Source organism: Neovison vison, chromosome 7 (assembly GCF_020171115.1).
Source record: "Neovison vison isolate M4711 chromosome 7, ASM_NN_V1, whole genome shotgun sequence".
Taxonomy (NCBI): Eukaryota; Metazoa; Chordata; class Mammalia; order Carnivora; family Mustelidae; genus Neogale; species Neogale vison.
Window position 1 is genome coordinate 201135643 of NC_058097.1, and position 26071 is coordinate 201161713.

Sequence of the window (26071 nt, forward strand, 5' to 3'; positions counted from 1 at the left end):
CAGTCTCCAAGCACAGGCGGGGACACATGGTCTGCCTGTGCCACATGTTGCTTCAAACTTTGCTCAGGAGTCCCGTTCAGCCAGGCCTCACTCCCAGACCCCTGGGAGGTGTGGTGGGCGAGTCCCCGCTTTCCCTCCCTCTGCCCCAACTCAAGAGTAGGTTGGCTCCTGCCTGCTAGTGAGGGGAGCTACCGGGGACTCCAGGAAGAGCCCGCCTGACTCAGGCACTCCCTGGGGGAGCCCTGATTCTCTTGCAAGGTAAATCAGACACACACACAGCTCACACTGCGGTCCCAGGAAAGGTTTTAATTCCAGTCCCTGAAATCTGGGAGACACCAAGAACCTCCTTGAGAAGACCTGGGGAACATGCCTTCTCACCTCCAACAGCAGCCAGAAAAGACAGGCCCCCCCAAAATACGATGTCTGGCTCAGAGTTCCCATGAGATGGGGCCCAGCTCACTGGCTCAGTGACTGGTCCAAGGTCAGCAGGAAGGATGCTGCTTTGGTGTAAGAGGAGCCCCACCTCCTCTGTCTGGGAGAGCACCGAGGAGGAGGCTGCCCTCTGGGAGGGGGCGCCGGTGCATTCGCTGGGGACAGAGGAGACAGTCTTGCCTGGCTAGGGCAGCTCTGGGCCACAGCTGTGCAGGCCCCCCGAGGAGGGCAGAGGAGTCCGGACCAGTGATGGCTGGAGGGGAAGATCCACCAGCAGTACTGGGGAGCTGGCTGGACAGACCCTGTCAGTCTGCCTTCTCACAGCAGGAAAATGTGGATCCTGGCTTTGCGGCCAGTTGCTCCGAGGGGCCCCCTGGCTCTGAATGGCAAGGTCACGGTCCTGAGGGAATGCCAGAAGCGGAGAGCACTGCAGGTGATAAACTGAACCAAGAGGGGTCGCCACTGCCTGTCGGGGCTGAGAGGCCGGCCTCGGGGTGGCCCAGGGCAGCTCCACAGCCCTCAGCATGGGCCCAGCATTCCTGCGCCCCCTACCCAGGCCTGGTTGGGGGGGAAGCTTCATCCCCCAGCCCTACCGACTCTGGCTGCCCAAACCCCCAAACGCCAACCATTCTAACGGGGGCCACTGATCGGACATAACCCTTGTCTCTCTCTGGGCTCTTTCCGAGGATGCTGGGCTGGGGGCGGGGGCAGGAGGCGGAATAACTCCTGTGGGTCTTACCATCTGCTTTTCTCTTCTGAGGGGACACAGCTGCTCTAGCCTGGGTGGGTAAGAAAAAAAGCGCCCCCTGAGAGCCTGCCTCCAGCTTGGCAAGCACCTTCTTTCACATTAGTCTCTCTGGGGTAGCGGCGCTGCCGGGTCGGTGCCTCCCATCCCATCAAAACCTGCCCCGGAAGGAGAAAGGGGCTGACACAGATTGAAAGGTCCCTCCTGTGGGAAGTCTCAGGCCAGCGCCTGGGTTAAGCCGTCAGTCGGTTCAGCCTCATGGTTTCAGCTCAGTAGGGTCAAGAACTCGAGGCCCACATCGGGCTCTGTTAGGCATGTCGCCTGCTCGGGATTCTCTCGCTCTCCCTCTGCACTCCCCGCTCCCCCCACCACACCATTCGCACGTGCAAACACATTCTCTCCTTCTCTCTCTAAAAAAGGCCAATGCCAGGGAACCTGGGCTGAAGGCAGGAGGTGCTGAGGGCGAGCAGGGCTCCCAGGCCCTCAGGAAGCCCAGGTGTCGTGAGACCGCAGAGACCAAAGCTGGTGTCAGGGATGGAGGCCCGTGCGGGGAAGCAGGGGCCCTGGCCGCACCTTTTTGATAGCCGTCCAGTCCTCCAGGATGTCGATCTCCTGCAGCATGTACACAATGTAAGGACCTGTGACAGGGGTCAAGGAAGCAAGAAGCCCAGTGGAGGGAACAGGTGTCACAGGGGGGAGGGGGCTGAGGACCCTGGTGAGAGCTCAGGTTCTGCCTCCCACCTCCTGGCTCCCAGGTTCCTAAGGCTGGGCCTGTTGTGGCCTCTTCACAAGTCTGTGGGGGGGTACTAAGCCTCACCCCTACCTCCCCTCTGCTCCCCCTTCATCGTCCCTCCAGTGTAAAGGTCAGGAGGTGAAAACCCAGCCCAGCCATGCAGGGAGCTTGCTCCCTCGATTCCCTGTCCCCTTCCTGTCCCTTCTACACACACAAACCTCAGTCCCTTCCATCCAGGAATCAACCCTCCTGTGCTCTCCCACCCCCCCACTCCCACTCCTCCCGGGCTCTGTACCTGATGTCCCCACGCCCTTGCCCCCCATTCACCCCTCAAGTTCTTGCAGCCTGGATGCTTCCCTCCCTGCCTGATGCAACAGCCATCACCAGGCGGCCGGGTCCCGAGCGTCTGATGGCCGGAGTACCCGGGCGTGGGGGTGGAGGGCGTGCAGATTCTGTTCTGCATGTGCCGGACGCTGCCAGGAGGGATGAGGGCTCAGCAGGCCCTGGGCTGAAGGGGCGGGCAGGGGGCAACTGTGTATGGGATGAGGGTGTCCCGGGTTGGGACGCAGGGGTGCAGAAGACAGAGAAGCTATCGCCATTGCGAGGAAACCAGGAGAGGCTTCACAGAGGAGGTGAGGCAAGCCATGACCAGGCACAGGCAGGCAGCACTGACTTTCTGAGAAGCGGGTGGAAAGTGAGAGCAGGCGGGGGAGGCACGTGGCAATGGGAAAGTCTGCGACCTGCCCGGGCTGTTGTGGGAAAGCCAGAAGAGCCTCAAAGGAGACTTCGCCCGGGAAGCTAAGGGACTCACGGAGGGGGCACTGCTCTTTCTCGATGGTCCGCACAGCCTGGCAGAGACCCAGGGCCTTAGAAAATTCCCACAGCGGGAGTCAGCTCACGTGCCAGGCGTGACTCCGCCTTCCGCGAGCCTCCACCCCCTCCCCGGGCTGGAGCTAACCCCAGTGATGTCGGATTCAGGCCGCCGTCGGGGGAAGGATACCGGAGACGAGAGGAGCCTTCTTCCTCTTGCCGGCCGCCAGGGGGTCCCAGGTCTTGGTGCTGCTGCGGGCGTGCAGTCTGTCGTCCCACCACTCTGCGCCCCCAAAGCCAGAGTCAGGATCAAGGTGCTGGTCCGCCCAGCACACCCTGGCCTTGGAGCTGGGTCCCTCCTAAGAGCCAGGCCAGCCCCTCCCCTTCCTCTCCCTCCCAGGTTGGTGGAGAGAGCTAGGGACAGGGGGGCTTAGAAGCGGAGTCAGGGCCCGAGGACAGCATGGCTGTGCGAGCCTGGGGGGCCGGGGGGCCCTGTACTTCTGTCCGACCAGTTTCTTCATCTGTTTAGTGGGCGCTGCCCAATGACCATTGCGGCCTCCCTAGGACCCCCCCACCATGAACAGAGGCGCTGCGGACATAGGGGGACCCTGTGGCTGTTGTAGGTGTGGAGGTGTCAGAACGACACCTCCTGTTCTAGAAAGAGAGCAGGGCCGAGGCAGGCGTGGGGGGGGGCACTCTTGCTGAGCCTCCCTGGTGCAACAGGCACTGGGCAGGGTCCTTTCTGTGCCTGGTTCCGTTCGGGCCACACGGTGAGCCCATGAAGCAAGTTCTCTGGCATGCTCCCCGCTCCCTGGGCAGGCAGAGCAGGGGTGCGGGGGGCAGATGGCACAGAGAGAGCAGCGCCGAGGGCAGCCTCACCGGAGCTGATGTCCAGGCTCTGGCGGTCCTCCTCCAGCCTCTGGATCCGCTCCTGCAGCTCCCCCTGCAGGGTGTCGTACAGCAGCAGCTTCTCACTCTGGAAGGGGTGGGGCCGCTCCGGCTCAGCGGGGTGGTGGGGACAAGCCACAGCCGCTGTCCTCCACCCCCCCCTCCACCCCGGCACATTCACCTCCAGGTGCTGTCTGGCTCCCTGCAGCTCACACTCGTACTTGTTCCGGATCACGTCCAGACAGAAGCCCTTGTAGATCCCTACAGCGGGGAAGGGAGACAGGAAGTCCCGCTTGGTCAGGGACCTGGGTGTCCCAGACAGGGAGCCAGGAGCCGGGCCTGGCAGGGAAGGGAAGAGCGGGGAGCAGAGAGCCTTGGGCTCGGGCAGAGGCAGAGGCAGAGAGGGGAGGCCCGGGGACCGCCCCAGCGCACAGGACAGCCCACAGACCTGCCACCTGAATGCGGATCTTGAGGCTCCGCTGCAGGCCCCCCAGAGGCTCTGTGTACTCAGGAGCCCGCTCAGCCCCCACTTCCTCCAGCCGCGCCCTCAGCTGACTCAGCCGTTCCCTGAACAACCTGGGAGGGAAAAGGCAGAGCATGTGTGTCCCTCAAGCACGTGGCCGGTCCCGCTCGGCAGGTCCTCAGACGCCCCTGCCCCGCGCCGGCCCGCTGCCTCCGCGCCCCCGCGCCCAGGGTGGAGACACAGCCCCAGACACCCCACGCTCACTTCTCCTTTAGCTCCGAGAACTGCTTCTCCAGGTCCAGCATCTCGTTGACGCACTCGCTGCGACGCCGCTCGTAGTCCTCCTCGTCCATCTCTGGGACAAGAGGCCAGTCAGCGCTGGCTGCTGCGCAGCGGGCGGGCACGCGGGGGCACACTGGGGGACTCACCTGAGCTCTCCTCGTCGGACTCTGTCTGGCTGCCGCTGCGCTCCTCCTCGCTCTCCTCCTCCTCCCCGTTCATCTCGGCGGCCGAATCACCCTCTGCTTCCATCTCTTCTGTGTCTTTGCTCGGAGGCTGGACGGGCATCTGGGCTCTGGGAGAAGGAGGGGAGCCATCGAAGTGGCCATGCGGGGAGTCAAGCCAAGCCCCATGCGCACATCTCCCTGAGGCCCCGGAACCATGGAAATGCTCACATCCTGGGACATTATTGCTGATCCCAGTGTGGGGAATGCTCGCCAAGGCGATGGTCTTTAAGATGGGAAACACCAAGGGTGGGGTCCCCACTGCCTCGGGGACTGGACACACACTTGTGATTGGGGCGTTTTAGGCCCCACACAGAATTTAGGACTGGGGCAGCTCCTTGACTCCACCATCTCATAGTCAATCCTCAAGTAGAACCTTCCAACCTCCTCTCCGCCCCTTCCTGTTGGTCATCCCCCAGGAAAGGCCCTCCACTTCTCTTCCTGAGAACATCCTGCCATTCCCTTCCTGTCTCCCTGTGCTCTGGGTCACCCCCCATGTTCTTCTCTTTTCTCTGGAGCCTCAGGCTACCAGCACCCCCACCTCCACTGTTTCTCCAATGCCCCCTTTTGACAGCTCCTGCCCACGAAACTTTAGAGATATTTAGAAATAGCAGAAACGCAAAACCTTGCCCCATTCCATTTAACTACTCCCCATTTCCTACCTCACAGCTACGCTTTTCAAGGCTCTGGCTGTTCCCACCCTTTCATCTCCCAGATGTTCCATTGCATTTCTCTATCGTCACCCTCGGCTGATGTGAGTCCTGTGGCAGCAGATAACCTTCTGGTGCCCAATGCCAGTATTTTTTCCTGCTTCCCTTAGTTTAACACTATTAGTCTTTCTTTCTTTCTTTCTTTTAATAGATTTTATTTATTTACTTGACAGAGAGAGAGATCACAAGCAGGCAGAGAGGCAGGCAGAGAGAGAGAGAGAGAGAGAGGAGGAAGCAGGCTCCCTGCTGAGCAGAGAGCCCGTTTCGGGGCTCGATCCCAGGACCCTGGGATCATGACCTGAGCCGAAGGCAGAGGCTTTAACCCACGGAGCCACCCAGGCACCTCTATTAGTCATTCTTTCTTTTATATACTCATCTAAGATTTATTAAAGACCTAACACATGCCAGGTTCCTTCAGACAGTACAGGAGATGCTGGGCACGATGGGGCATGACAGGGCAGAGACAGTCTCTGACTTCAAGGAATTTACAGCTTCCTGGGCGAGGCAAAGCAGCGGACAGTACTGTGGTGTGAGAAGGGCTAAGACGGGGGCGGGGGGTATATGGGAGAGGCATCTAACTGGAACCCGGAGCTTGCTCCAACAGTGAAGGTTTGCAGAGGGAGATTCTTGCCGCAGCATCAGCATGGAGAACTCAGACAGAGGACTGGAGATGGCTGGGGAGGGAACATTCCAAGAAGAATGAACAGTGTGTGCACAGACTCCAAAATGAGAGAAGGGGCACATGAGTCTAAGCCTCAGAGAGAAATGTGGGCTGCAGATATCTGTCACTGGCATATAGAGAGTTCTTCAGGCTATGGGAGAGCCAGTGGAACCAGCAGGGCAGAATGTGTGGAGTGAGAAGAGGTCCAGGATGGACTCCCAGGGCCACCAAAGGGGCAGGTGATGAAAGCCCAGCAAAGAAGGAAATTAGCAAGAGGCGGAAGAAGAGAAACTCAGTCGTGGGGAGAAATAACTTCAGACGGAAGGCCGGTGACTATGCCAAATGCTGCCAATAGATCATTTAAGAGGAAGACTAAATGGTCCTCCCAATAGTTAATCTCTCCACCTACTGGAGGCTTGATTTCACTGCGATGTTCTTCCAACCTCTCTGGGTCCAGTTCTGTAGACCTTTAGATCAGTGTAAATGCCACTTCCTCCAGGAAGCCCTATGCGTTTACATTTCCTCTCCAATTGCCCATTTTCACATTTGTCTGCCTAACCAGGCTGTAGGCCTCTCCTGCCGATGCCGCTGCCACAAATACAAACGAAACAAAGCACTTTTTCAGGCAGGCTTTTTACTTCTTGGTTGCCCCAGGACCCTGCAGTGGTTGCAAACCTGAAGTATTCTGTTAACTTTTCTTAACACAATTCGACTTATGTAAAATAACTGGCTCAAGGCGCGGCTTAGTCGCATTCCTCAAGGGTTTCACAACTGATCTGAATCTGACCTGAAAACCTCAGTTCTCCAAACCAGCCTCATTTTCCCCCGTTCTCAAGGCTGAGTTCCTGCAGTTTGGCCAATTTGCAATTCCTCTTCATTGTTAAATATATATTTATTGTTAAATATATATTTACTTTTGTCTCCAGATGTCTCTAACTCTACTGAGTGAGCAAAATTAAATCACAACCTCCCCTCCTCACCCCGGGCACAAAAAGAGGATAAACACCGCTACTCTGAGTGTTGTCAAGATCGCAAGGGGTAAAGGATGGAAAAGGAAATTGTAAGGCGCCGAACATAGGCAATTTATGTTTTTAGAAAGTGAGCATTTCCAGGGCAGACCTCCACGGAAGGCCGCTTCTTCTCCCTAGAGAAAGCCAATCCAGACCCCTACGCGCCGCGGGGCCGCGCGGCAGGACCCTCCCGCCCCGTTCCATTCCCGTCCGCGCCGGCGCCGCGGGCGGGGGAGTCACTGGCTCTTCGGCGGCCAGCAGCGGGCCCGCGGCGCCGCACGCGTCCGGCCGGTTAAGTCTCCGCTTCGGCCCTCACTGGGCCAGCTCCGACCGACTGGCCAGAGACGCCGAACTAGGTGCCCTGAGGAGCATTACGCACCGCGGGGAAGGGGCCTCCGGGCTGACGTCTGAAACTCCCTGAGAGGTGCCCGCGGCCGCCGGGCTCCCGGAAACGTCGCGCCCTTCTCTCTACTCCGGGAGGCGGGGCCCGCCGCACTTCCGCATACGTTATCAGGAGGCGCCCGTCGCCGAGCTCACAATTGGACAGCTGGGGCGAGGCATGCTGGGATACCGCGGGGTCGGTCTCCATAGCAACCGGCCGACATTCAAGCAGGCCTTCAGCAGCCGCGCGAGACCCTTGTGGTTTCCTTGCTTTGCGGTCGGCGCCCCTTGGGCCGCAGCTCCTCCCCCCCCCCACTCCGGTCCCCCCCCATCCCTCGCGTGGAAGGGAAGAAGCCACGACCCCACCCCCTGCCCGCCGGGTTCAGGAGAGTCATGGAGGCAGCCGTAGGTGTGAACACTCGTTTATTTACACATGGTCGGTGGTAGGCAAATAACCCAGCCCAGCCTATTGGAGGGCACAGGTCGGGCAGAGAACCTGCAGACCCTTCCTTTCTCCAGAGGTCCCGAGGGCGGAGGCGGCTGGAAGAATCAGGAAGTTTAGGATTCTGCCCAAAAGCTAAGAACTAAATTCAGTGCCTTCACCTGATTTCTTCCCCCAAAAGTCCATGTTGTTAAGTACTCAGACTTCTGAGTTCTGCCCCATTCATACTTTTCACTCTCCTACTGCCCACCCACCCCAGATTGTTAATAATAATAATAACAATAATACTGTAATAATATTAATAATACTTCACATTTGTACGAAGCTTACAGAATGGTTCACATATAGCATCTCATCTGAGCCTCCCGGCAGTTCTGTGAGGTAGGTATGTTCACCTCCCTTTTTACAGACGGGATAACTGAGGCTCAGAGAGGAAATGGGATTTGCTCAAGGCCACACAGCTAGTTAGTGGTAAAGCCAGGACTTGATCCCAGCACCCCGTATTCAAGTCCAGTGTTCCAACATCACAGCTACCACTGTAAAGTGGAGTGACATTTCTTCCCCCTGTCAGGCCTGAGGGACAGCCTAAGGAGGGAAGAGGCTGAGACTTCTCTGACTAGGGGAGAGAAAGGCTCAGCAGTGACGAGGGGAGTCGGGGTACTTGGCCTTCAACTCCTGTTTGAACTGGCGGTAAAGGATCTTATTGTGCTGATTTTCGGCCTCCTTTTGGGGATGGAACTTCAAAGCTTCCTTGAAGCCCTTATGAACCAGGAAACCTTCGTTGAGCACCTCGAAATCAAATCCTGCCACGTGCAGCTCACAGGCCTGTTGGGGGAGAGACAGGTCAGTGAAGCTGGAGGCTGCTGGGGCCGCCACTGACCTCCCTAAAGCCCCTCTCCAGCATTCCCGCTCCTCCGGAGACATCCTGGGTCCTCCACACCATCCAACCACTTCGTGAACTACGAGTGTCCCGCCTCATTGCCTCCTTTCCATCCAGGACCACTCATAGCTCCCAGAGCCCACCACTCCTCCTGCCCCATGTCCCCTGCCCTCTCCCTTTGGGCACCTGGCTGATCCGATTGAAGCCATACTGGCGAAAGCGCTCGTCGAAAGTGGGCACCTTGCCTCCGGCCACGTAGAATGGTTCCCAGGGGTCCTGCCAGGGCACCACATAGGCAGGCCTCAGCAAGCTCTCTTCTGGCAGGTTGACCCAGCGGGAGTAGTTGGTGGGCGCTTGGCAGGGCGTGCACAGCCCATAATAGAAGGGCCGCACCTCGCCCACTTGGTAGAGCTGCAACAGCTCGTTCTTGTTCGTGGGCATGCGGCGGGCTCGGCGGATCTCGAAGGCGGGCACCACCAGTGCTGTGCCCGCCCACTGCTTGCTCTGATCCAGCATTTCCCGAAGGCCCCTCCACAGCCCCTCACTGGGCACCATGTCCACATCGATTACCAGGGCATAGTTGGCCCCTTCCCGAGCCAGATTCCTCAGCAGGTTATTGGGATAGGAGACATTGGTGCCCAGCGCATAGTTGATCCCGGGCTGGGCCACCCTGGCTAGCTTGTCAAAGACCTCCTGGCAGGACCGCAGCAGGGCAAACTCCCCCGGCTCCCGGGGATCAGGCACAGCGGCCTCATAGCGCGAGGGGCACACAAGGTGCATGGCGACCCGGGCGCGCATATCGGGGCAGTGGCTGCTCAGCGCGTAGGTCAGCACCGTGGCTAGCTGCGCCTCCTCCTTGGTGGCCGCGAACACCGACACGGAGAGCGGGCCCTCCCAGCGCTCCAAAAGGCCCGACAGGTGCAGCAGGTTGTCCACGCTGGCGTGCGTGGCCAGGATCACATCATTGGGGTCCATGGTGGTCTTCAGTAGGCCCCTGTAGACGCGGTAGTCGCCACTGGCGTCCAGGACGCCCCCAGAGGCCAGAGCGGTGCGGAGCTGCGCCTTGACCTGGTCCACGGACCGCGGGGACGGGGGAAAGAACTCAAAATACTGGTCTTGCTCCTCCTGCCCATGTAGCCCGGACAACAGCGACAGGTAGAGCAGCTGCAGCATCGCCACCAGCATCAGCGCGGCCAGAAGCAGCTGGTAGAAGGCGCACCGGATGGCGTAGGACATCTGCATGGCTCTCGGGGCTCCAGGGCGCGCAGCGGGGACCACCGGGCCGCAGCCTTTGCCAGCCGCCGCAAGCCCGGATTTACCGCAGCCTGCCGAGCGCAGCCGAAGCGAGCCGAGCCGAGCCGAGCCCCGCGCAGCTTCCCCGCCGGAGAGGGCCTTGGGGCGCGCCAGCTCGCCCCCTGCGCGCGGGGAGGAGCTACTGCATCCCCCGCACGCCGCGGTCTGCGAACCCTGAACGTGCCCGCGGCCGCGCCTGCCGGGTTCCCAGGGATACTCACCCCTCCCTCCCGATCAGTGTGCGACCCCCCGGACCAGGCGCTTTCTGAAACACCCGTGCACTCGCCCACGCCTTAGGGCCGGGAAACCGTGGCAGAGCTCTCGGTCGCGGCTTGGTGAAGGATGGCGCGGGTTCGCGGCTGCGGCCGGCGGGAAGAAACACACAAAGTCGTTTTCCTTCCGCTGTCTCTCCCTCCGCCAGGTCCTAGGAAATCCACACCGAAGATGGGGGCTGGGGGTGGGGCGGAAACTGCGGAGAAGATGAGAGATAAGAGTATGTGGAAAAGTACGCTTCACGCGGGACGAGGTGGCCGAGTGGTTAAGGCGATGGACTGCTAATCCATTGTGCTTTGCACGCGTGGGTTCGAATCCCATCCTCGTCGGTCGGTCGCGTTTTACAGCAGATGAGGGGGTGTACTTTTCTGACTCCTGGGAAGAGGGCCCGGGGTTCAGGTGCACGTAGAAGACCCGGACTGGAATTCTGGTGGATGCCAAATTGCGAGCCAATGTATTAGCTGCGGTGATTAGAGCAGCCCCTTACAAGGTGCCACCGTTCTGTGTAAATTGGTGGAATTTGGCATTTGGTAGTGGCGGGGTTGCTGGCCACGCAGCCGCCATCACTACGTGCTTGTTGAATGAGTGAGCAAGAAGCTTCTGCAGTGTCCCGAGTGGCCGGAGCTTGAGGAGAGACTGAAAAGTAGTGACCCTCTCACTGAAGTGTCAAGGTCAAGGAAAGCTACATGGAAGGTCCAGCAGGCTATCTGGATAGGAGGGCCTGGCCAGGGAGCGACCCTGGCTCCCCAGTGTGATGGAGTGAAGCATGAGAGATTCAAAAACCAGCGCTGGGGGCATGAAGCATCCGCCTTTGGGTCATGATCGGGGGATCCTGGGATCGAGCCCCGCATCAGGTCCCTGCTCAGCTCAGCGGGGAGCCTGCTTCTCCCGCTCTCTGCCTGCTGCTCCCTGTGCTTGTGCTCTCTCTATCTCTCTCAAATAAATAAATAAATAAAATCTTAAAAAAAAAAAAAAAGACCAGAGTGGAAAACCATTAATAAGGGGTCTGCTTTCCACATACATTTCCTATGTATCTCTTCTATCTGGCCATTCCTGATTAATACCCTTTTGTGTTAAATCTGTAACCCAGCCAGTAAAACAGTTTCCTGAGTGCTGTGATTTGCGGAGGCAAATCGATCGAATCCAGTGAGGGGGTGGCGGCTGGAACCTCTGAGGTATTGCCAGTCCATCAGGAGCACAGGTGACAACCAGAACTTGCGATGGGCATCTGAGGGGGTGGGGGTTGCTGTCTTGTGGGACTGCGCCAGCAAGCCGTGGGACCTGCTGCTGTCTCTAGGTAGATGGTGTCAGAATTGAGTTGCGTTGGAGGGCGCTTGGGTAGTGTGGGGAGTTGCTTGGTGTGAGGGGGAAGCCCGCACATCAGAATTAGTGTCAGAATTGTGTGTATAGAAATACAATGGGTGGCTCAGTGGGTTAAGGCCTCTGCTTTCAGCTCAGGTCATGATCCCAGGGTCCAGGTGCTCTGCTCAGCAGGGAGCCTACTTCCCTTCCTCTCTCTCTACCTGCCTCTCTGCCTACTTGTGATCTGTCTGTCAAATAAATAAATAAAATCTTTAAAAATAAAAAAAGAAAGAAATACAATGGAATTTTGTGTGTTGATCTTGAACCTCCAATTTTGCTGAATTTGGTTATTAGCTCTAAGTGTGTGTATGTGTATTCTTTAGGACTTTTTTTTTCTGTATGTGTATTTTATCATTTGTGAACATGGATGGTTTTACTTCCTCCTTTCCAATTTAGATGCTTTTGATTTCTCTTTCTTGCTGAATTGTCGTAGTTAGGACTTCCAGTGCAGAATTAAGCAGATGAAATGGTAAAAGTGGGCCTTTTCCTATCTTAGGGAGAGGCTGTGAGTCTTTTATCATCGAATATGACATTAGTTGTGGATTTTTCATAAATGTGTGTCATCAGATTGAGGACGTTCCCATCTATTCCTGGTTCACTGAGTGTTTTGTTTTGTTTTTTAAGATTTTATTTATTTGACAGAGATCTCAAGTAGGCAGAGAGGCAGGTAGAGAGAGAGGGGGAAGCAGGCTCCCCACTGATCAGAAATCCCGATGCAGGGCTTGATCCCAGGAACCCAGGATCAGAGGTGGAGGGAGAAGCAGGCTCCCCGCCGAGCAAGGAGGCCCACAGGGGACCCCAATCGCAGGAGCCCGGGATCACGACCCAAGCTGAAGACAGCGGCTCAACCGACTGAACCCCCCAGGTGCCCCACATCTTGTTATTTCTTGTATGTTCAGATGTCTTATTTCTTCTTGAATCAGTTTTGGTAGTTTGTGTATTTCTAGGACTTATTAATTTCATCTAGGTTTCTCACTTGTTGGCATACAACTGTCCATAGTATTCTCTTATAATCCTTTTTATTTCTGTATAAACAGTAGTAATGACCCCACCTTTGTTTCTGATTTTAATAATTTTAAGTTCCTCTGTTTTTCTTAGTCTAGTCAAAAATTTGTCAATTTTGTTGACAAATAACTAACTTTTAGTTTCATTGATTTTCTGTTTTCTATCCCGCACTGTGTTTCCCTTCACCCTAATATTTATTGTCTCTTTCCTTCTGATAGTTATTTGCTTTTCCTTTTCTATTTGCTTGAGGTATAAAGTCAGATTACTGATTTGAGATCTTTCTTTCCTTCCTTCTTTCTTTCTTTCTTTTTTTTTTTTTTAAAGTAACTTCTGCCCAGTGGGGCTTGAACTCAGGACCCTGAGATCAAGCGTTTCAGGCTCAATCGACTGAGCCAGCCAGGTGACCCCTTCTTCCTCTTCCATGTAGACATTTACACTGACAGACTTCCTTCAGCACTGTTCGGGCTGCATCCCATAACTTTCAGTGTGTGGTGTTTTCATTTTCTTTTGTGTCAAGGCATTTTCCAATTGCTCTTTTGATTATCTTTCTTTCGAGGGGAGATTTATTTATTTATTTATTTATTTAACAGAGTGAGAGAGAGAGAGAGATCACAAGTAGGCAGAGAGGCAGGCAGAGAGAGAGGGGGAAGCAGGCTCCCTGCTGAGCAGAGAGCCAGATTCGGGGCTCGATCCCAGGACCCTGGGATCATGACCTGAGCCAAAGGCAGAGGCTTTAACCCACTGAGCCACACAGTTGCCCTGTTATACAATGTTCTTAACTGTACTTCCTATGCCATACTTTTCATCTCCATGACTTATTTGTCTGCAGGTGGAAGTTTGTACCTCTTCATCCCTTCTGCCTGTTTCATTCATCCTCTCGTCCCCTTCTTCTTTGGTCTCTGTTATGGGTCTGCTTTTTGTTTTTTTCGCTTGTTTTGTTTTTCAGATTCCACAAAAGAGTGAAATCATACGGTGTTTGTCTTTCTCTGACTTATTTCACTTAGCATAATACGCTCTAGGTTCTTTCATGAGAGAAAAAAAAATTCTTTTTTATGACTGAGTAATGTTCCTCCGTGTGTGTGTGTGTATCACATCTTCTTTATCTGTTCATCCATCAATGGACTCTTGGGCTGTTTCCATATCCTTAACTTCTTTTTTAACCCATTAGTTCCAAATATGTTAATTGGTTCATATTTGGGAATTGTTCTCTTTTTGTTATTGGTTTCTAGTTTTATTCTATCGTGATTAGAAAAGATACTTTGTAGGATTTCAATTTTTTAAAACGTAGCACAGTTTTGCTTGGTGTCCTACTTGGCGATCTATTCTGGGAGATTTTTCTTGGGCGCTCAAGGAGGTACATATGTTCTGCTGTTTGTAGGTGAGTGCTCTGGGTGTGTGTGGTTGGAGTGATGGTGGCTCAGGTCCTCTGCATCCTTGATCTTCTGTCTGTTGTTGTGTCCCTCATTGAAGGTGGGGCATTGGTGTGTCCAACTATTCTTACAGAAATGTGTATTTTTCCTTCAAATTCATCCATTTTTGCTTCATATGCTTTTTGGGATTTTGTTGTTAGGTGTGCATATGTTTATAATTATTATACCCTTTTATGAATATATAACATCCTCCTTTGTCTCTTAAATAATTCTTTTTTAAAAAGATTTAATTTATTTATTTGACAGGCAGAGATCACAAGTAGGCAGAGAGGCAGGCAAAGGGGGGTGGGAAGCAGGCTCCCTGCTGAGCAGAGAGCCTGATGTGGGGCTCTATCCGAGGACACTGGGATCATGACCTGAGTCCGAGGCAGAGGCTCAACCCACTGAGCCGCCCAGGTGCCCCATCTTAAATAATTCTTGACATGAACTCTCCTTCATCTGATATTAGTATATTCATTCTGGCTATCTTTTGATGACTATTGGCATGGAATACCTTTTCTCATTCTTTCATTTTTCAATTCATTTGTGATTTTTGCTCTAAAGTGAGTTTCTGGTAAACAGCATACGGTTGCATCATTTTTTTAAAAAGATTTATTTATTTATTTGACAGAGACCACAAGTAAGTAGAGAGGCAGGCAGAGAGAGAGAGAGGAGGAAGCAGGCTCCCTGCTGAGCAGAGAGCCTGATGTGGGACTTTTTTTTTTTCTATTTTTTTTAAATTTTTTAGATTATTTATTTATTTATTTGACAGACAGACATCACAAGTAGGCAGAGAGGCAGGCAGAGAGAGAGGGAGATGCAGGCTCCGCTCCCCGCTGAGCAGAGAGCCTGATGTGGGACTCGATCCCAGGACGCTGGGATCATGACCTGAGCTGAAGGCAGAGGCTTAAACCACTGAGTGCCCCAGGCGCCCCTGATCCAGCATTCTGGGTTCAAAGCCAGGTCCTTTCACTGACAAGCACTGGGAATGGGGACTTGCCCGTCAGTGTGTGGAGTCCTGGGGAGAGGTTGGGGATGGAGTACAGACAGACGTCTACCAAACGGGGCTTGTAGTCCTAAAGGAATCTTGTGCAGACCACGAGGCCGCGCCGGACCGCCTGTCTGGGAATGGTGAGAACAGGACCACTCACGTCCTGGGCCCCCTTCTTCTCCACCTTCACAGACTGATGCCTTTTTTTTTTTTTTTTCTTTATTTATTTGACAGACAGAGATCACCAGTAGGCAGAGAGGCAGGCAGAGAGAGAGGAGGAAGCAGGCTCCCCGCCAAGCGGAGAGCCTGACGCGGGGCTCGATTCTAGGACCCTGGGATCATGACCCGAGCTGAAGGCAGAGGCCCAACCCACTGAGCCAGGCAGGCGCCCCCAGACTGTTGCCTTTTGAACTCAAAGGTCCCCAGACCTGCCAGACCCACCCTCGCAGGCCGGGCAACAGTCCCAGGGAACCCACCGGTGCTGGTCTACAGTCTTCGAGAGCAAGCCCACGCTGGGCTGAGTGGTGGAGGGAGGACACTCATCCCTCAGATGTCCTTTTGATGTCACATTGGAATTCCTTCTTCCCATCCTCCTTCCTGGTAGACTCAGCCCAACCTGCCCATTCAGTCAGTATGCAGCCGGCTTTCGGTGCCAGAAACATACTGAGGCCGATGGGCTGCGTCTGTCCCTTCCTCTCCTGATGCCCAGTCCCCGCCACATCCGCAGCCTGACAGTCCTGCCTGCTCGCCCTCAGAAGCAGCCTGCTGCCATCAGCAAACACCTGTAGAGGGCGCTATGTGGCAAGCCCTGAGATAGGGCTGGTGGAGAGACCCAAACATTCAAAGGCCAATCCTTGCCCTCTAGATTCTCACCCTTTTATGAGGACGAGGCCTGGTTTGTGAATTGATTCAACTTTCCAATGAAAAGGCAGAGGTTGGGGCGCCTGGGTGGCTCAGTGGGTTAAGGCCTCTGCCTTCTGCTCAGGTCATGATCCCAGGGTCCTAGGATCGAGCCCCGCGTCGGGCTCTCTGCTCAGCGGGGGAGCCTGCTTCCCCCTCTCTCTCTCTGCCTGCCTCTCTGCCTACTTGTGATCTGTCAAATAAATAAATAAAATTAAAAAAAAAAAAAGAAAAGGCAGAGGTTGTCAGATAGATTTAAAAATGATGCATCGGGACAACCGGTGGCTCAGTGGGTTAAGCCTCTGCCTTGGGCTCAGGTCATGATCTCAGGGTCCTGGGATCGAGTCCCACATCAGGCTCTCTGCTCAGCGGGGAGCGGAGCCTGCATCTCCCTCTCTCTCTGCCTGCCTCTCTGCCTACTTGTGATGTCTGTCTGTCAAATAAATAAATAAATAATCTAAAAATTAAAAAAAAAATACCCCCCAAAATAGTTTCTATTAAAAAAAAAAGAAAGAAAGAAAAGAATGCTGGGTCAGCTCACCCGCACTTAATCCCTAGGTTAAGCGGCCTCTGAAGAGGCAACCACCCTTTTCTCTCCTGGATCCCTCCTCTGTCTAACCCCCAATTTACGCCTCATCGCTAAGGTCCTTCATCATTGGTCCTCCACCCACTGCTCCAGCCTCATCCTCTCCCCTCTGGCTCTCTCACATCTTAGGGGCTCCCCAATTCCCCCCCACCAGAAGTCCCCACTGTTCCCTGAGTTTCCTGAATATGCTGTGTCCATGCCACCGCCCTGCTGTCTCTGCCTGGGACGCCCCTCCCCCACCTGGGCCTTGTGTGCGTTTGCGGAGTGGGGGAGGGACACAACAAAGACTACGACTCGTTTTTTCCTTCCTTTGAGGCCCCGCTGAGGGGACACTTCCTCAGAGCTGCCGCCTTGACTTTCCAGGGCATCGGTTTTTGGACTCTTACACTCCATACTTCTGAAGGGCCCTCACAGACCCCATCCCGCGTTACATGTTACATTCTACTTCCCATGGCCTTGGGGCGGGGACCTGTCTCTTTGTGTCAGGCTCACCAGAGTCTGGCACAGTGAACAGTAGTCAAAGGAATGAACCCTCCCTTGCGGGTTCTGCCCTGTGGCTTCAGTTCAGCCCCCAAGGTCCTATCTCACCTCTGAGCAGGGAACCCGTGCTGGCTCAGGGCCGGGTATTTAATAGCTGCTCAGTGAACGTTCCTGGCAGGTGGGAGGGCATGTGCGCAGAAAGGCTGGTGCCTCTGATGGTTTCGCTTTTCTCTGGGCCGGGCAGGATGGTACAGGCGTGTGATGAGGCAGGACTCTTGTCCATCCCTCCGGAAAATTCACTGACTACCTCCCCGAGGCTCCATTTTTGAGAAGGGGTAGGGCTGGGGAGGCCGAGGACCCCAGTGGAGGGGGAGAGCGGTAGCAGTTCACGCAGCCAGGTGCTCTGCCCAGGAGCACAGGCCACTATGTGGTCAAGAAGGCCCAGCACAGGGATGCCCATGAATCTCCACCCTCTCAGGGCCTCAGTTATCCCATCTGTCAGATGGGTACAATCAGCCCTACCCAACCCAGCTCATCAAAGCCAATAGAGCTGAAAGCCGTTTGGAAATAAAGACTCAGTGAACCAATTATACAAATGAAGAAGGTTGTTATTAGACCCAGGAGCAGGATTGGAGGGAGGAACAGCCAAAATGTGGAGTAAGTGCTTAGGACTCCTGCCTTGAGCCTCTTGAAGGAAAGAGAAGCAGGTAGTGGGCAGAAGAACAGCACCTACAGGGAGGAGGGGTGGGGGCTGGGTCCCGGCTCTGCCTCGGACCAGTCGTTTCCCCCTGAGACTTGGTTTCCTCACCTGCACACGGGGAGCGCACGATCCCTGCCTGGCTCCCCCCAAAGGTCTCAGTGTGACTCGGGGACAGAAGAGCTTTGCACACTGTAAAGAGACGTGCACCCGTGAAAGCCCACTGCAGCTCCGAGACCGAGGCCCAGCCAGGCTCTGGGGAGTGGAGACAGTTAGGTGTTGGCAATGAAAACACTGTTTAGGGCCCACAGGGTCCCGTGAGTACCCTCCGATCCCTAATGTCTGTTCCTTCTCCCTGCTGCCCTCAGCTTCCCTGGCATCCTCTGCCCTGGGGTCTGAGAGATTTGATCCTGGGGTTACTGCAGCCTGGGGAGACGAGGAACTCCCCACTTCCACTCTCAGCCAGAGGCTGGGCCCCACCAGCCACACCCTTGGCAAGACCCCACTGGTGGCCTCCGATCCCCACAGATTGGCAAGTGCATTTCTTGAAATTAACAGATATACTCTTGGCCCTCTTTTCCCTGATTGGCGCCCTTGGGATGAGGTCTTGTGCATCTCTAAACAGTCCGTCTCTGTGTGTCGGCTCCATTCCTGGGTGAGGGTCAGAATGACCGCTGGTGAATTTTTCCTTGCAGCTCCCAAGCCGGGGAAGGAGAGCAGCACCCCACCTCCTCCTGGCACCTCCAGACCAAGGGGCCCCCGCCCAGCAGAGGCTTGAACCTGGCTCGCCATTCCCCCTGCGTTGGGGTCTTAGCTCCGAAGGGGCAGCGAGGAGAGAGCTATGGGCGAGCCCTGGACGGAACACTTCAGAGCAGAGCCTTGAAGAGGAAGGAAAAGGCGGCTCCACAGGAGAGCCCCAGGGCCAAGAAGAAGGTCATGAGCGTGCCAGCCACCTCCCTCTCGTGTGGTAGCACCTGCCTAGGACACACAAGAGGAGGAACTCTTAGGGGACACCAGGCCAAGTCTTGACCCAACGCCAGTGCCCTCTGCTCCCCTTACAACAGGGCACCTGAACTCTAGTCTAAGCTGACCCCACCTCTGGGGTCACCGTAACTAGGCCCTTCTCTCTGGACTTTAGTTTCCCAATCTATCAAGCCAGGTCCCTGCCAAGGACATCTCTCGGGCCCCTGCAGGCCCAGTTTTAGAGGATTCTAGATTCCACTGCCTTCGAGCGCCACAAAACGTCCCAGCCTTGTCCTCCCTGTCACCTTTACTCTCTCTGGATTCTCAACTCTATTGTCCCTAAAGTAAATAGCCCACGATCCCCCACTGGATCAAGACATTAGCTCCATGTTCAACTGAGAATTTGGAGAGGCTTTGGGGCCTAGGCCCAGAGGGGAGGCTCTGGAAGTTGTCCCCGGGCTATTTCATTGGCAGGAATGTGTCTCCCCATGCGCCCCCCCTCCCCGCTCCCCGCTCCGGCCCCACCTTCTCAGGCTCCATCTCCCCAGCTCCTGCCCCAGGCAGGCTCAGTGTGGCACAGTGTGGTGGGGGAGGGGGGCACCAGTGAGGCCTAGAGACAGCTAGGGCCGGGCTGCCTAGAAGCCGAATGGGCCCCCTCTCCGCCGGCCCACCTCCCCAGCCCCAGGCCCTCCCTCCTGCCCCCAGACCTGGGCGCCAGGCACATGGTGAGGGACATCAGATAGCCGTTGGATACAGCGAAGAGCAGCATGAAAGTGATGAAGTAGGCATCCTGTGGGAAGAGGATGGGCAGCCGGGACCTCTCGGGCACGTGGCACAGCATGAAGAGTGGCACGAACAGGATTCGCAGGCCGACAAGCAGAGGCAGCAGCCGGCTGTCCTCGTCCGGCTGTGGCAGAAGCTGGGCTGAGGGCTGTCCCTGGGAGCCCGCCCCGGCTGGACTCTGTCACTTGCCCTGACCTCCTACTCTGCATGTGCCGGGGAGGGCCCAGCACGGAGGCCTCTGGAGGGTGAAGGGCTGGGCCGAGGCCACCCAGCAATCAAGGACTGGCCGGGGCTAACCCCCTCCGTCCCTTCTGAGCTCCTCTCTCTGTGGCAGAACTGGGGGAGACCTTACACGGCATCTTTGGTTTCCCAGCTAGGCTCCTCCAAGGATGCCTGGGGGTTCCACGGACCCCTCTAGGGCAGGTGGGGTTGCTGAATGAGATTGGAGGCTGGGGATCCAGACCCCAGCCCAGCCGGGATCAGAGCAGCTCCTCTTTGGTCTGCCTCATTCTATCTCCTTGGAAGACTTCATTTAGAGAAGTAGCACCTTGGCTAAAAGCAATCCGGACACTCGGAATCTTGTCCAACCTTTCACATGGGACAGGAACCTCCAGGTAAGGATCTCTGGGCTGAATGCTGGGGACACACGTCAACTGGACATGACTTCTGCTTTCAAGGAGCTCATTGTCCAAGCCCTGACTTGCATACCTCCAGGGGCCAGGAGCTCACTACCTCTTGGCCAGCTGTTCTGTTGCCAGACCTAGATTGGTCCGACTTTGGGGAGATCATCCTTCTGGGCTCTTTCACACCCTCTGATCCCCAGCTGTTTCCTGGAAGAGTCAGGTGCCCCCAGCCCAGGTATGCTCACCCACAGGAAGTAGGAGGTCAGGCTCCGTCCTACCCAGTCCATGATGTTGAAGAGAAGGAAGCAGCAGATGGGGTTGAAGAACCGACCTGGGAGAGAAACAGGGCTCATCCTGGTCCCTCCTCCCTCCCCCCTCCTCCTCCCTTAATTCCTCTGCCCTCCTCCCTCCCTCTCCCCTGCCCTGCCCTCTTCTGCTTCCCAGCACTCACTCCACTTCCCAGGACTGGTGGAGCTGGTCACCATGGCGGTGATTGCAGGGAACACAGACAGAGTGACAGTGAAGACAAGCACAAGGCACAGCGCCATCAACCAGATCTGAGAGCCAGAGGCAGGGGTGTAAGTGGGCGGGACCAACTAGGGCCCCAAACGCAGCCCCAGCCTCCAAGCCCTGGCCCCGGAGGCAAGACACCCGAGGCCTGGCCTCGCTGTGTTCCTGACCCACTATGACTCTGGCACCTTGAAGTGGACCAGGGGAGCATGAAGGTCCCACTCCATTTTAAGGGTCTTTAGAGAGGACTGGAGAGAGCAGCTCTCTCTTCCCCAGGGCTGGTGGTTGGAGGCCACATCCAAGCCAAACCTTTTGGAAGACAATGAAAACTGAAGGTTTTCCTGGCTTCTGGGGCTCCTCAGGCTCCAGTTCTGGCTCCTTCTCAGCGTCCAGATCCAGAGTCAGGGCTACCTTCTGGGGACTGTTGGGAATACCGTTCTTCTCATCTGGGGCAAGAGGGGAGGTCAGGGTCATGCCTGTGGCAGCCAGGCTCCATGGAGAGGGATTCCCAGCAGTTAAAACAAGTGGCTCTCCTCCAGCCCGGGATGTAGGCAAAGAGAATTAACCAGGGAAATATGCTAAGCTACTTCTTATGAAGCACATACGTGTGTCGGGCAGAGTTAAGCACCTTAAACAGATTATCTCCTGGCTACTCCTTTCCAGATAAAGAAACGGAGGCTCAGAGGGGTTAAGGGACTTGCCTAAGGTCACCCAGCTTGGATGCCGCGAGGCCGGGATTCGAATAAATGCATTTGGACTAGCGTGTTGGCGCTCCACTGTCTTCCCATGTTACAGGGGGGGAAACGGCGCTCTAAACCAACAGGATGGCTCTGCTCCCACTGGATTCCTTCTGGGTCTGCTCACACGAGTCTACTAGGGTTGAGGACTCCAGCTGGGGAGGTGTCCCAGAGGGGAAACGCTTCCCTGCGGAGGTAGCTTCGGCCTCCCTTGGGTTCCCCCCAACAACCCCCCCCCCCCCCGAGCCGTGCACTGCCACTCAGGGGGGTCCTGAACTCACCAGACTGGAGGAGCTCAGCTTTGGTCTCCAGCTCCTGCCCTGGCACCTGTGACGGTTTCTTGGCTAGGTAGTAGCGGGCAAACTCCTGCAGAAGGAAAGCGTTGGCCCTGCCTGGCGTGGCGGAGGCGTCTGGCTCCCTCTCCACCCTGTGGACTGCGAGGCTGGAGTCCCCCAGTGGCTGACTCCTCTGGGGATCAGGTCCCTTCCTCCTCCTCCCCTGGCCTCTCGCAGGGCCTCAGACTCAGAGCTGTATCTGAGATGCTCTGAAGTGGGGCCTCGAGCCCAGTACCAGGCTCACCAGGTGGGGCAGGCTCAGGTAACACACGATGGACATGAAGATGCCCACGCAGGGTGTGATGAAGTACCCCAGGGCGGAGGTCTGGGCATCCACGCCACCTGTGCAGAAACTTCAGCTGCAGAGTGGAGGGGGCTGGTCCCGCTGGCTCCCATGGGCGGGGGGGGGGGGGTAAGGGCGGGGCTAATGACTCTTGTCCCACTTCCCATCATGCACTTCTCAGATTCACCTCCTGGCCTCTTCCGCTCTGCTGGCTGACAAAACTCAGGAGCCCATGCAGGACCCTAGCCCAGCCCTTTGCTTCTTTCATTCCTTCCTGTCACTTTTGTTGAGCACTTATTGTGTGCTCATTTTTACTGCATGCTCCCTACAGTCTGAGGACAGAAGCATTTCGGTGGGAACACTGACACAGGTGTCCAGTGCCCCTGGCTGGGGAGCAGTGGGATTAGGATTCCAACCAAATTTACCTGACTCTTAACCCTGAACCCCAGGCTGCTGCCACTTACCAGCGTCAGCCTCAGGAATCCTGCCCCAGGCCCCAAGTTAACCCAGCCCTCACCGGATCATTCTCTCACTATAGAGCCCAAGAGCCCCACTCCCTACCCCCAAACCCAACCCCAGCTTCCCATCACCTCCATCTCTACCCAGAACCCAAGGCATCTCGCTCCTAGCACACTCTGTCTGCTCCCCAGAATCCCAGAGGCCACTTCCGCCCCCCCAACCACCCAAGTCCACTCACTGGCCATGGACATGAGCATGGCCAGGGCAGCGAAGATCCCAGCCAGGCCCTGGCCACTGAGGAAGAGGGTGCTGTAGGTGGAAGGCATGGTGCCCAGCTGCCCGAAGAGGCTGCCCTGCAGAACTGCACAGAAGGCTGTGGAGGGAGAAGAGTGGGGGCTGTCGCTCAATGAGGCAGGCCTTAGCGGCGCCCTGGAAGAGGCGGTGGCAGGGTACACAGGAGACCCTGGACTGGGTCGGGCAGGCATCAGACTCTGGGCATCCTGGTGTAACACCGTCCCATTCATTCTTCTCAGGTGCAGCCATAGGTCTGAGGGACTAGGGGCCAGGAGACCTGATCTTAGGTCACTGTGGGTTTGGGACAAGTGACTTTTCTCTTCCCTCTGGGGCTCAGTTTCTCCTCAGGGATAGGAGTGCAGCCGCTGCTGTCTTTCCTTCTGGGATATGTTGGGCCTTTTCAGTTACAAAGAAGAGGCTCGGCTGAAGCCCTGGGTGCAAGGGGTGGGGAGGTGGGGAGGTGGGGAGGGGAGGCGGTGCTCACAGTTGATGAACCAAACAGATGCCATGGTGATGGAGAAGAAGGGCCCAGGGCTCATGTCCACCTTGACCAACGCCGCCGTCAGGGCAAAGAGCAGCAGGATGGCCAGCAGACTGCCCAGAATCCGCACCGTCTCAGGGACGCTGCTCATAGGTAGGGGCGGAGTGGGCATTGGCTGGACCCTCAGCCCGGCGGGGGAGGCAGGCAAGAGATGGAGCCCAGGGTTGGACAGCGGGAGCTGGAGGGGGCATGCAGGGGCAGTGGAGGAAGGATGGGAGGTCTTCCCTGGGCCCAGGGATGGATGGAACTTCCTTAGCAGGGGCAGCGGCAGAGGGACCACAGAGGGGCGGCCTGCGGGGAGCCCAAGGGGCGGGGCCTCTCACCACTGGTACAGGAAGGAGTTGAGGAGAGTGAAGAGCAGCAGGGGCAGCTGGGAGAGCAGCGTCACCCAGTTGTTGAAGTTGAAGGTGTCTGCGGGGCCGGTGTGGTTGCTGTCCAGGGTGCCGGTGGTGGTGTTGGCCCCTGCCAGCCGGCCCTGGAAGTACTGCCAGGATGCCAGGGGAGGGGGTACAGGTCACCCTCCAACTTACCCTGAGGAACCCGCCAGCTTTTCCTCTCTGTCTGCTCCCATGCTTGCCATTGCTCAGTTAACGTCTGCGGGAGCTGTCTGTCCTTGTACTGATCCTAGCGCCTGGCACACAGTCAGAGCTTGATGAATGTTCCCTGAATTGAACAGCTGATGTCTGGGACAGAGCCCAAGCCCTACGAACCCCCAACTTGGGCCTTACTCCATCTTTGAATCACCCCTCCTCTGCAGAGCCCTGGTTCCAGCCTCTACCCCCATTCCTGCAGCAGCTTCCAGACTCCTGAAGATTTACTGAGTGCCTACTGTAAGCCAGGCCCGGCCTAAGTGCTGACCAACCGTATTCCCTCTGGAACACACATTCTTTAAGCTTCTGCTTAACTTCCACCCCCCCCCCCCGCCCTCATGGTTCCCACCTGTTGCCTTCAGGGCAAAGCCCCAAGATATTGATACAGCAGTGGGAGCCCTTCAGAACCAGACCCTGGCCTCCCTTTTGGGTTGCATCTCCTGCTCCATGCTGCTAAGCTCTAGTACCCCAGGCTCTGGCCCTTTCTCCGAACAGGTTGGCATTCCCCTGCCTGAGTGCCTTTACAAGGCTGTCTTCTCCACCTGGAATGCCTTCTCCCTTTCCTCCTGCTACTTCCCAACCCCCAAACACCCATGCTTTACCTACCCTTCTCCCAAGTTACAAATCACCTCTTCTATGAAGCAGAAGGAATTACTCCCTCCCCCACCCCCGCCGGGGACCCAAAGGACTTTGCTCCAAGCCTGGAGTGGCAGGTGCCCTATTAAATTATTAATAGCTCTTTGGCACCCAAGTCTTTCTCAAGACCAGGGGCTGATTTAACTTTGGGTCTCCAGGGCCCAGCAGAGAGCCAGACGCTGAAAAGGCATCTGGAAAGTTGCTGCACTGAATATGTATGCATAACTCAGTGCTAAAGAGAATACAAACCCCACGTTTCTGCCTTCCCTTGAGAGAATGTGGGTTCCAAGAGGGTGGAGGTTTCCTCTGTTGTGTTTCCCCCTATAGCCCCAGTGCCAAGAACAGGGCCTGGTTCACAGTAGATGCACATTATTAACTGTTTGTTGGATGAATGAATATAATTTGTTTTTATTCAATGAAAACCAAAGGCTTGGATAACCCACTTTGGGAGTGGATTAGCCCAGGAATGACTAGCCAGGGAATAATGACAAATGGGGGTGGTGGGTGGGTAGTTCTTGGCTAGTCCCACAGCTCCCGCCCCCGTTGGTGGCCTTGCCCCTCTAGGAGCTGGGCGTCCCTTGACCTTGACGTTTCCTATCTGTGAGCGGGGCACCTCCCCTCTCTGAGGCTCTTTGCTTCAGCGGACAAACGCGCAAACAGGCATAATGAGGAGTCAAAGGCGGCGCGGTGGGAAAGCGCCTGGTACTCCTCGAGTCCAAGGCGATGGTGGTTGTGGCCATGAGGCTGGGCACTCTAGCCGAGTCTCACCGGGATGGCCGTAATGAAGAAGTTCCAGGGAAGGAGCGTGCCCAGGCCCAGGATAAAGAAGCTGATCCCGACCAGGTGGTAGCTGTGGGGATCAGTCAGAAGGTCACCCCGAGGACGCATCGCCTCCCCGCCCCCCGCCAGGCCGCCCCCTCCGCAGAGCGGACTACAACCCCCATCACCCTGGCTCAGGTAGCTGAGGGAGGAGACTGATGGGAATTGTAGTTCCATCCAGTCTGCTTTGAGCCTCGGAGCGCCCGAAGGCAGCGGGTCTGCGCTGGCCACGGCCACCCGGATCCCCGTCCGCACCCCACCGGGTCCCCAACTCGCCTGTCTTGTGGGGCGTCTCCTCGCGCCATGGCCGCCCAGAGGGATGCGCCGGGGTGGGAGGGAGGTGGCGCGCTGCACCTGCACAGACGCCGGGGCCCGAGGGTCGGAGGATCGGGAATACTGGGTCTTGTGGGCGGCGGACAGAGGGAGGGGGTCGGGTCTCCCCGAAAGGGGCGGGGGCGGGGGCGAGGCGGGAGCGGGGGAGGAAGGCCGGGACCGATTTCCAACGGTGTCAGGCTCCTCAGGCTCGGACCTCGCTCCGCCTCCGGGGCGGGGACAGAGGGTCGCACCACCCCTCCCCACCTCCTCCTAGCGCGGACTCTGGACTCCCGCTTTGGACCCGCGGGAGCTCGAGGACCCAGGACTGCCCTCGTGGTCCCGGGCGGCTGAGAGGCAGCTGACCTGAGAAGGTCCCCGGGGCCTCCCCGCCGCGCGGGCGCGGGTCACGGACCTCGGGGGGAGGGATGGGGGAGGCGGTAGGGGAGGTACCCCGCCCCGCCCCGCCCCCGCCCCGAGCTGGCGAGCGGCCCCGGTCCCTCCGCCAGTTCCGAGGTGGTGTGGGACCCGC

The 26071-nt window shown here is 56.7% G+C and overlaps 3 protein-coding genes and 1 non-coding gene across 10 annotated transcripts; 1 reads left to right on the top strand and 3 right to left on the bottom strand.

The window, feature by feature from the left end:
• Nucleotides 1–286: 286 nt before the first annotated feature.
• On the bottom strand, nt 287–7436 carry BRMS1 (BRMS1 transcriptional repressor and anoikis regulator). 4 transcript variants are annotated; one of them, XM_044259742.1, is made up of 12 exons: nt 7335–7436; nt 4500–4645; nt 4336–4426; nt 4057–4184; nt 3790–3869; nt 3600–3696; nt 2911–3003; nt 2722–2758; nt 2238–2383; nt 1751–1815; nt 1172–1211; nt 287–832 (listed from the first exon to the last, which is right to left on the bottom strand). In XM_044259742.1, exons 2-12 carry the CDS (start codon nt 4636–4638, stop codon nt 825–827), a joined length of 924 nt encoding a protein of 307 aa, XP_044115677.1. In that variant the 5' UTR covers nt 4639–4645; nt 7335–7436; the 3' UTR covers nt 287–824. The 4 variants fall into 4 exon arrangements, with proteins under 4 accessions (XP_044115677.1, XP_044115676.1, XP_044115679.1 ...); XM_044259741.1 differs by having other exon boundaries at nt 2722–2776; XM_044259744.1 differs by lacking the exons at nt 2238–2383; nt 2722–2758.
• A 306-nt stretch (nt 7437–7742) lies between these two features.
• Nucleotides 7743–10003, bottom strand: B4GAT1 (beta-1,4-glucuronyltransferase 1). The gene is made up of 2 exons (XM_044259745.1): nt 8845–10003; nt 7743–8603 (listed from the first exon to the last, which is right to left on the bottom strand). Exons 1-2 carry the CDS (start codon nt 9898–9900, stop codon nt 8412–8414), a joined length of 1248 nt encoding a protein of 415 aa, XP_044115680.1. The 5' UTR covers nt 9901–10003; the 3' UTR covers nt 7743–8411.
• Nucleotides 10004–10471: 468 nt separating this feature from the next.
• On the top strand, nt 10472–10553 carry TRNAS-GCU. Its single transcript has one exon. It is a non-coding gene; the product is annotated as a tRNA-Ser (tRNA).
• A 6994-nt stretch (nt 10554–17547) lies between these two features.
• SLC29A2 (solute carrier family 29 member 2) lies at nt 17548–25661 on the bottom strand. 4 transcript variants are annotated; one of them, XM_044259748.1, is made up of 12 exons: nt 25504–25661; nt 25177–25258; nt 23506–23666; nt 23126–23265; nt 22586–22720; nt 21850–21947; nt 21552–21636; nt 20843–20979; nt 20475–20580; nt 20269–20354; nt 19325–19524; nt 17548–18632 (listed from the first exon to the last, which is right to left on the bottom strand). In XM_044259748.1, the coding sequence occupies exons 1-12, from the start codon at nt 25530–25532 to the stop codon at nt 18521–18523; spliced, it is 1371 nt and encodes a 456-aa protein (XP_044115683.1). In that variant the 5' UTR covers nt 25533–25661; the 3' UTR covers nt 17548–18520. The 4 variants fall into 4 exon arrangements, with proteins under 4 accessions (XP_044115683.1, XP_044115685.1, XP_044115682.1 ...); XM_044259750.1 differs by lacking the exon at nt 25504–25661 and having other exon boundaries at nt 19325–19407; nt 25177–25340; XM_044259747.1 differs by lacking the exon at nt 25504–25661 and having other exon boundaries at nt 25177–25340.
• Nucleotides 25662–26071: the final 410 nt, after the last annotated feature.

What these genes read in the sequence shown, in the direction of transcription:
- BRMS1 (XM_044259741.1), bottom strand. Translation starts at nt 4,638, where the DNA reads ATGCCCGTCCAGCCTCCGAGCAAAGACACAGAAGAGATGGAAGCAGAG. An exon ending in GAAAGAGCAGTGCCCCCTCC is followed by an intron (nt 2,384 to 2,721) that starts GTGAGTCCCTTA and finishes CCCTCCTGGCAG; the next exon opens with CGTCCGGCACATGCAGAACA. An exon ending in AGGCTGCAAGAACTTGAGGG is followed by an intron (nt 1,816 to 2,237) that starts GTGAATGGGGGG and finishes CCCCTGTCACAG; the next exon opens with GTCCTTACATTGTGTACATG.
- SLC29A2 (XM_044259747.1), bottom strand. Translation starts at nt 25,296, where the DNA reads ATGCGTCCTCGGGGTGACCTTCTGACTGATCCCCACAGCTACCACCTG. An exon ending in ATCTGTTTGGTTCATCAACT is followed by an intron (nt 22,721 to 23,125) that starts GTGAGCACCGCC and finishes CTCCCTCCACAG; the next exon opens with CCTTCTGTGCAGTTCTGCAG. An exon ending in TTTTCATTGTCTTCCAAAAG is followed by an intron (nt 20,581 to 20,842) that starts GTTTGGCTTGGA and finishes TCTGGCTCTCAG; the next exon opens with ATCTGGTTGATGGCGCTGTG.
- B4GAT1 (XM_044259745.1), bottom strand. Translation starts at nt 9,900, where the DNA reads ATGCAGATGTCCTACGCCATCCGGTGCGCCTTCTACCAGCTGCTTCTG. An exon ending in GCTTCAATCGGATCAGCCAG is followed by an intron (nt 8,604 to 8,844) that starts GTGCCCAAAGGG and finishes CTCCCCCAACAG; the next exon opens with GCCTGTGAGCTGCACGTGGC.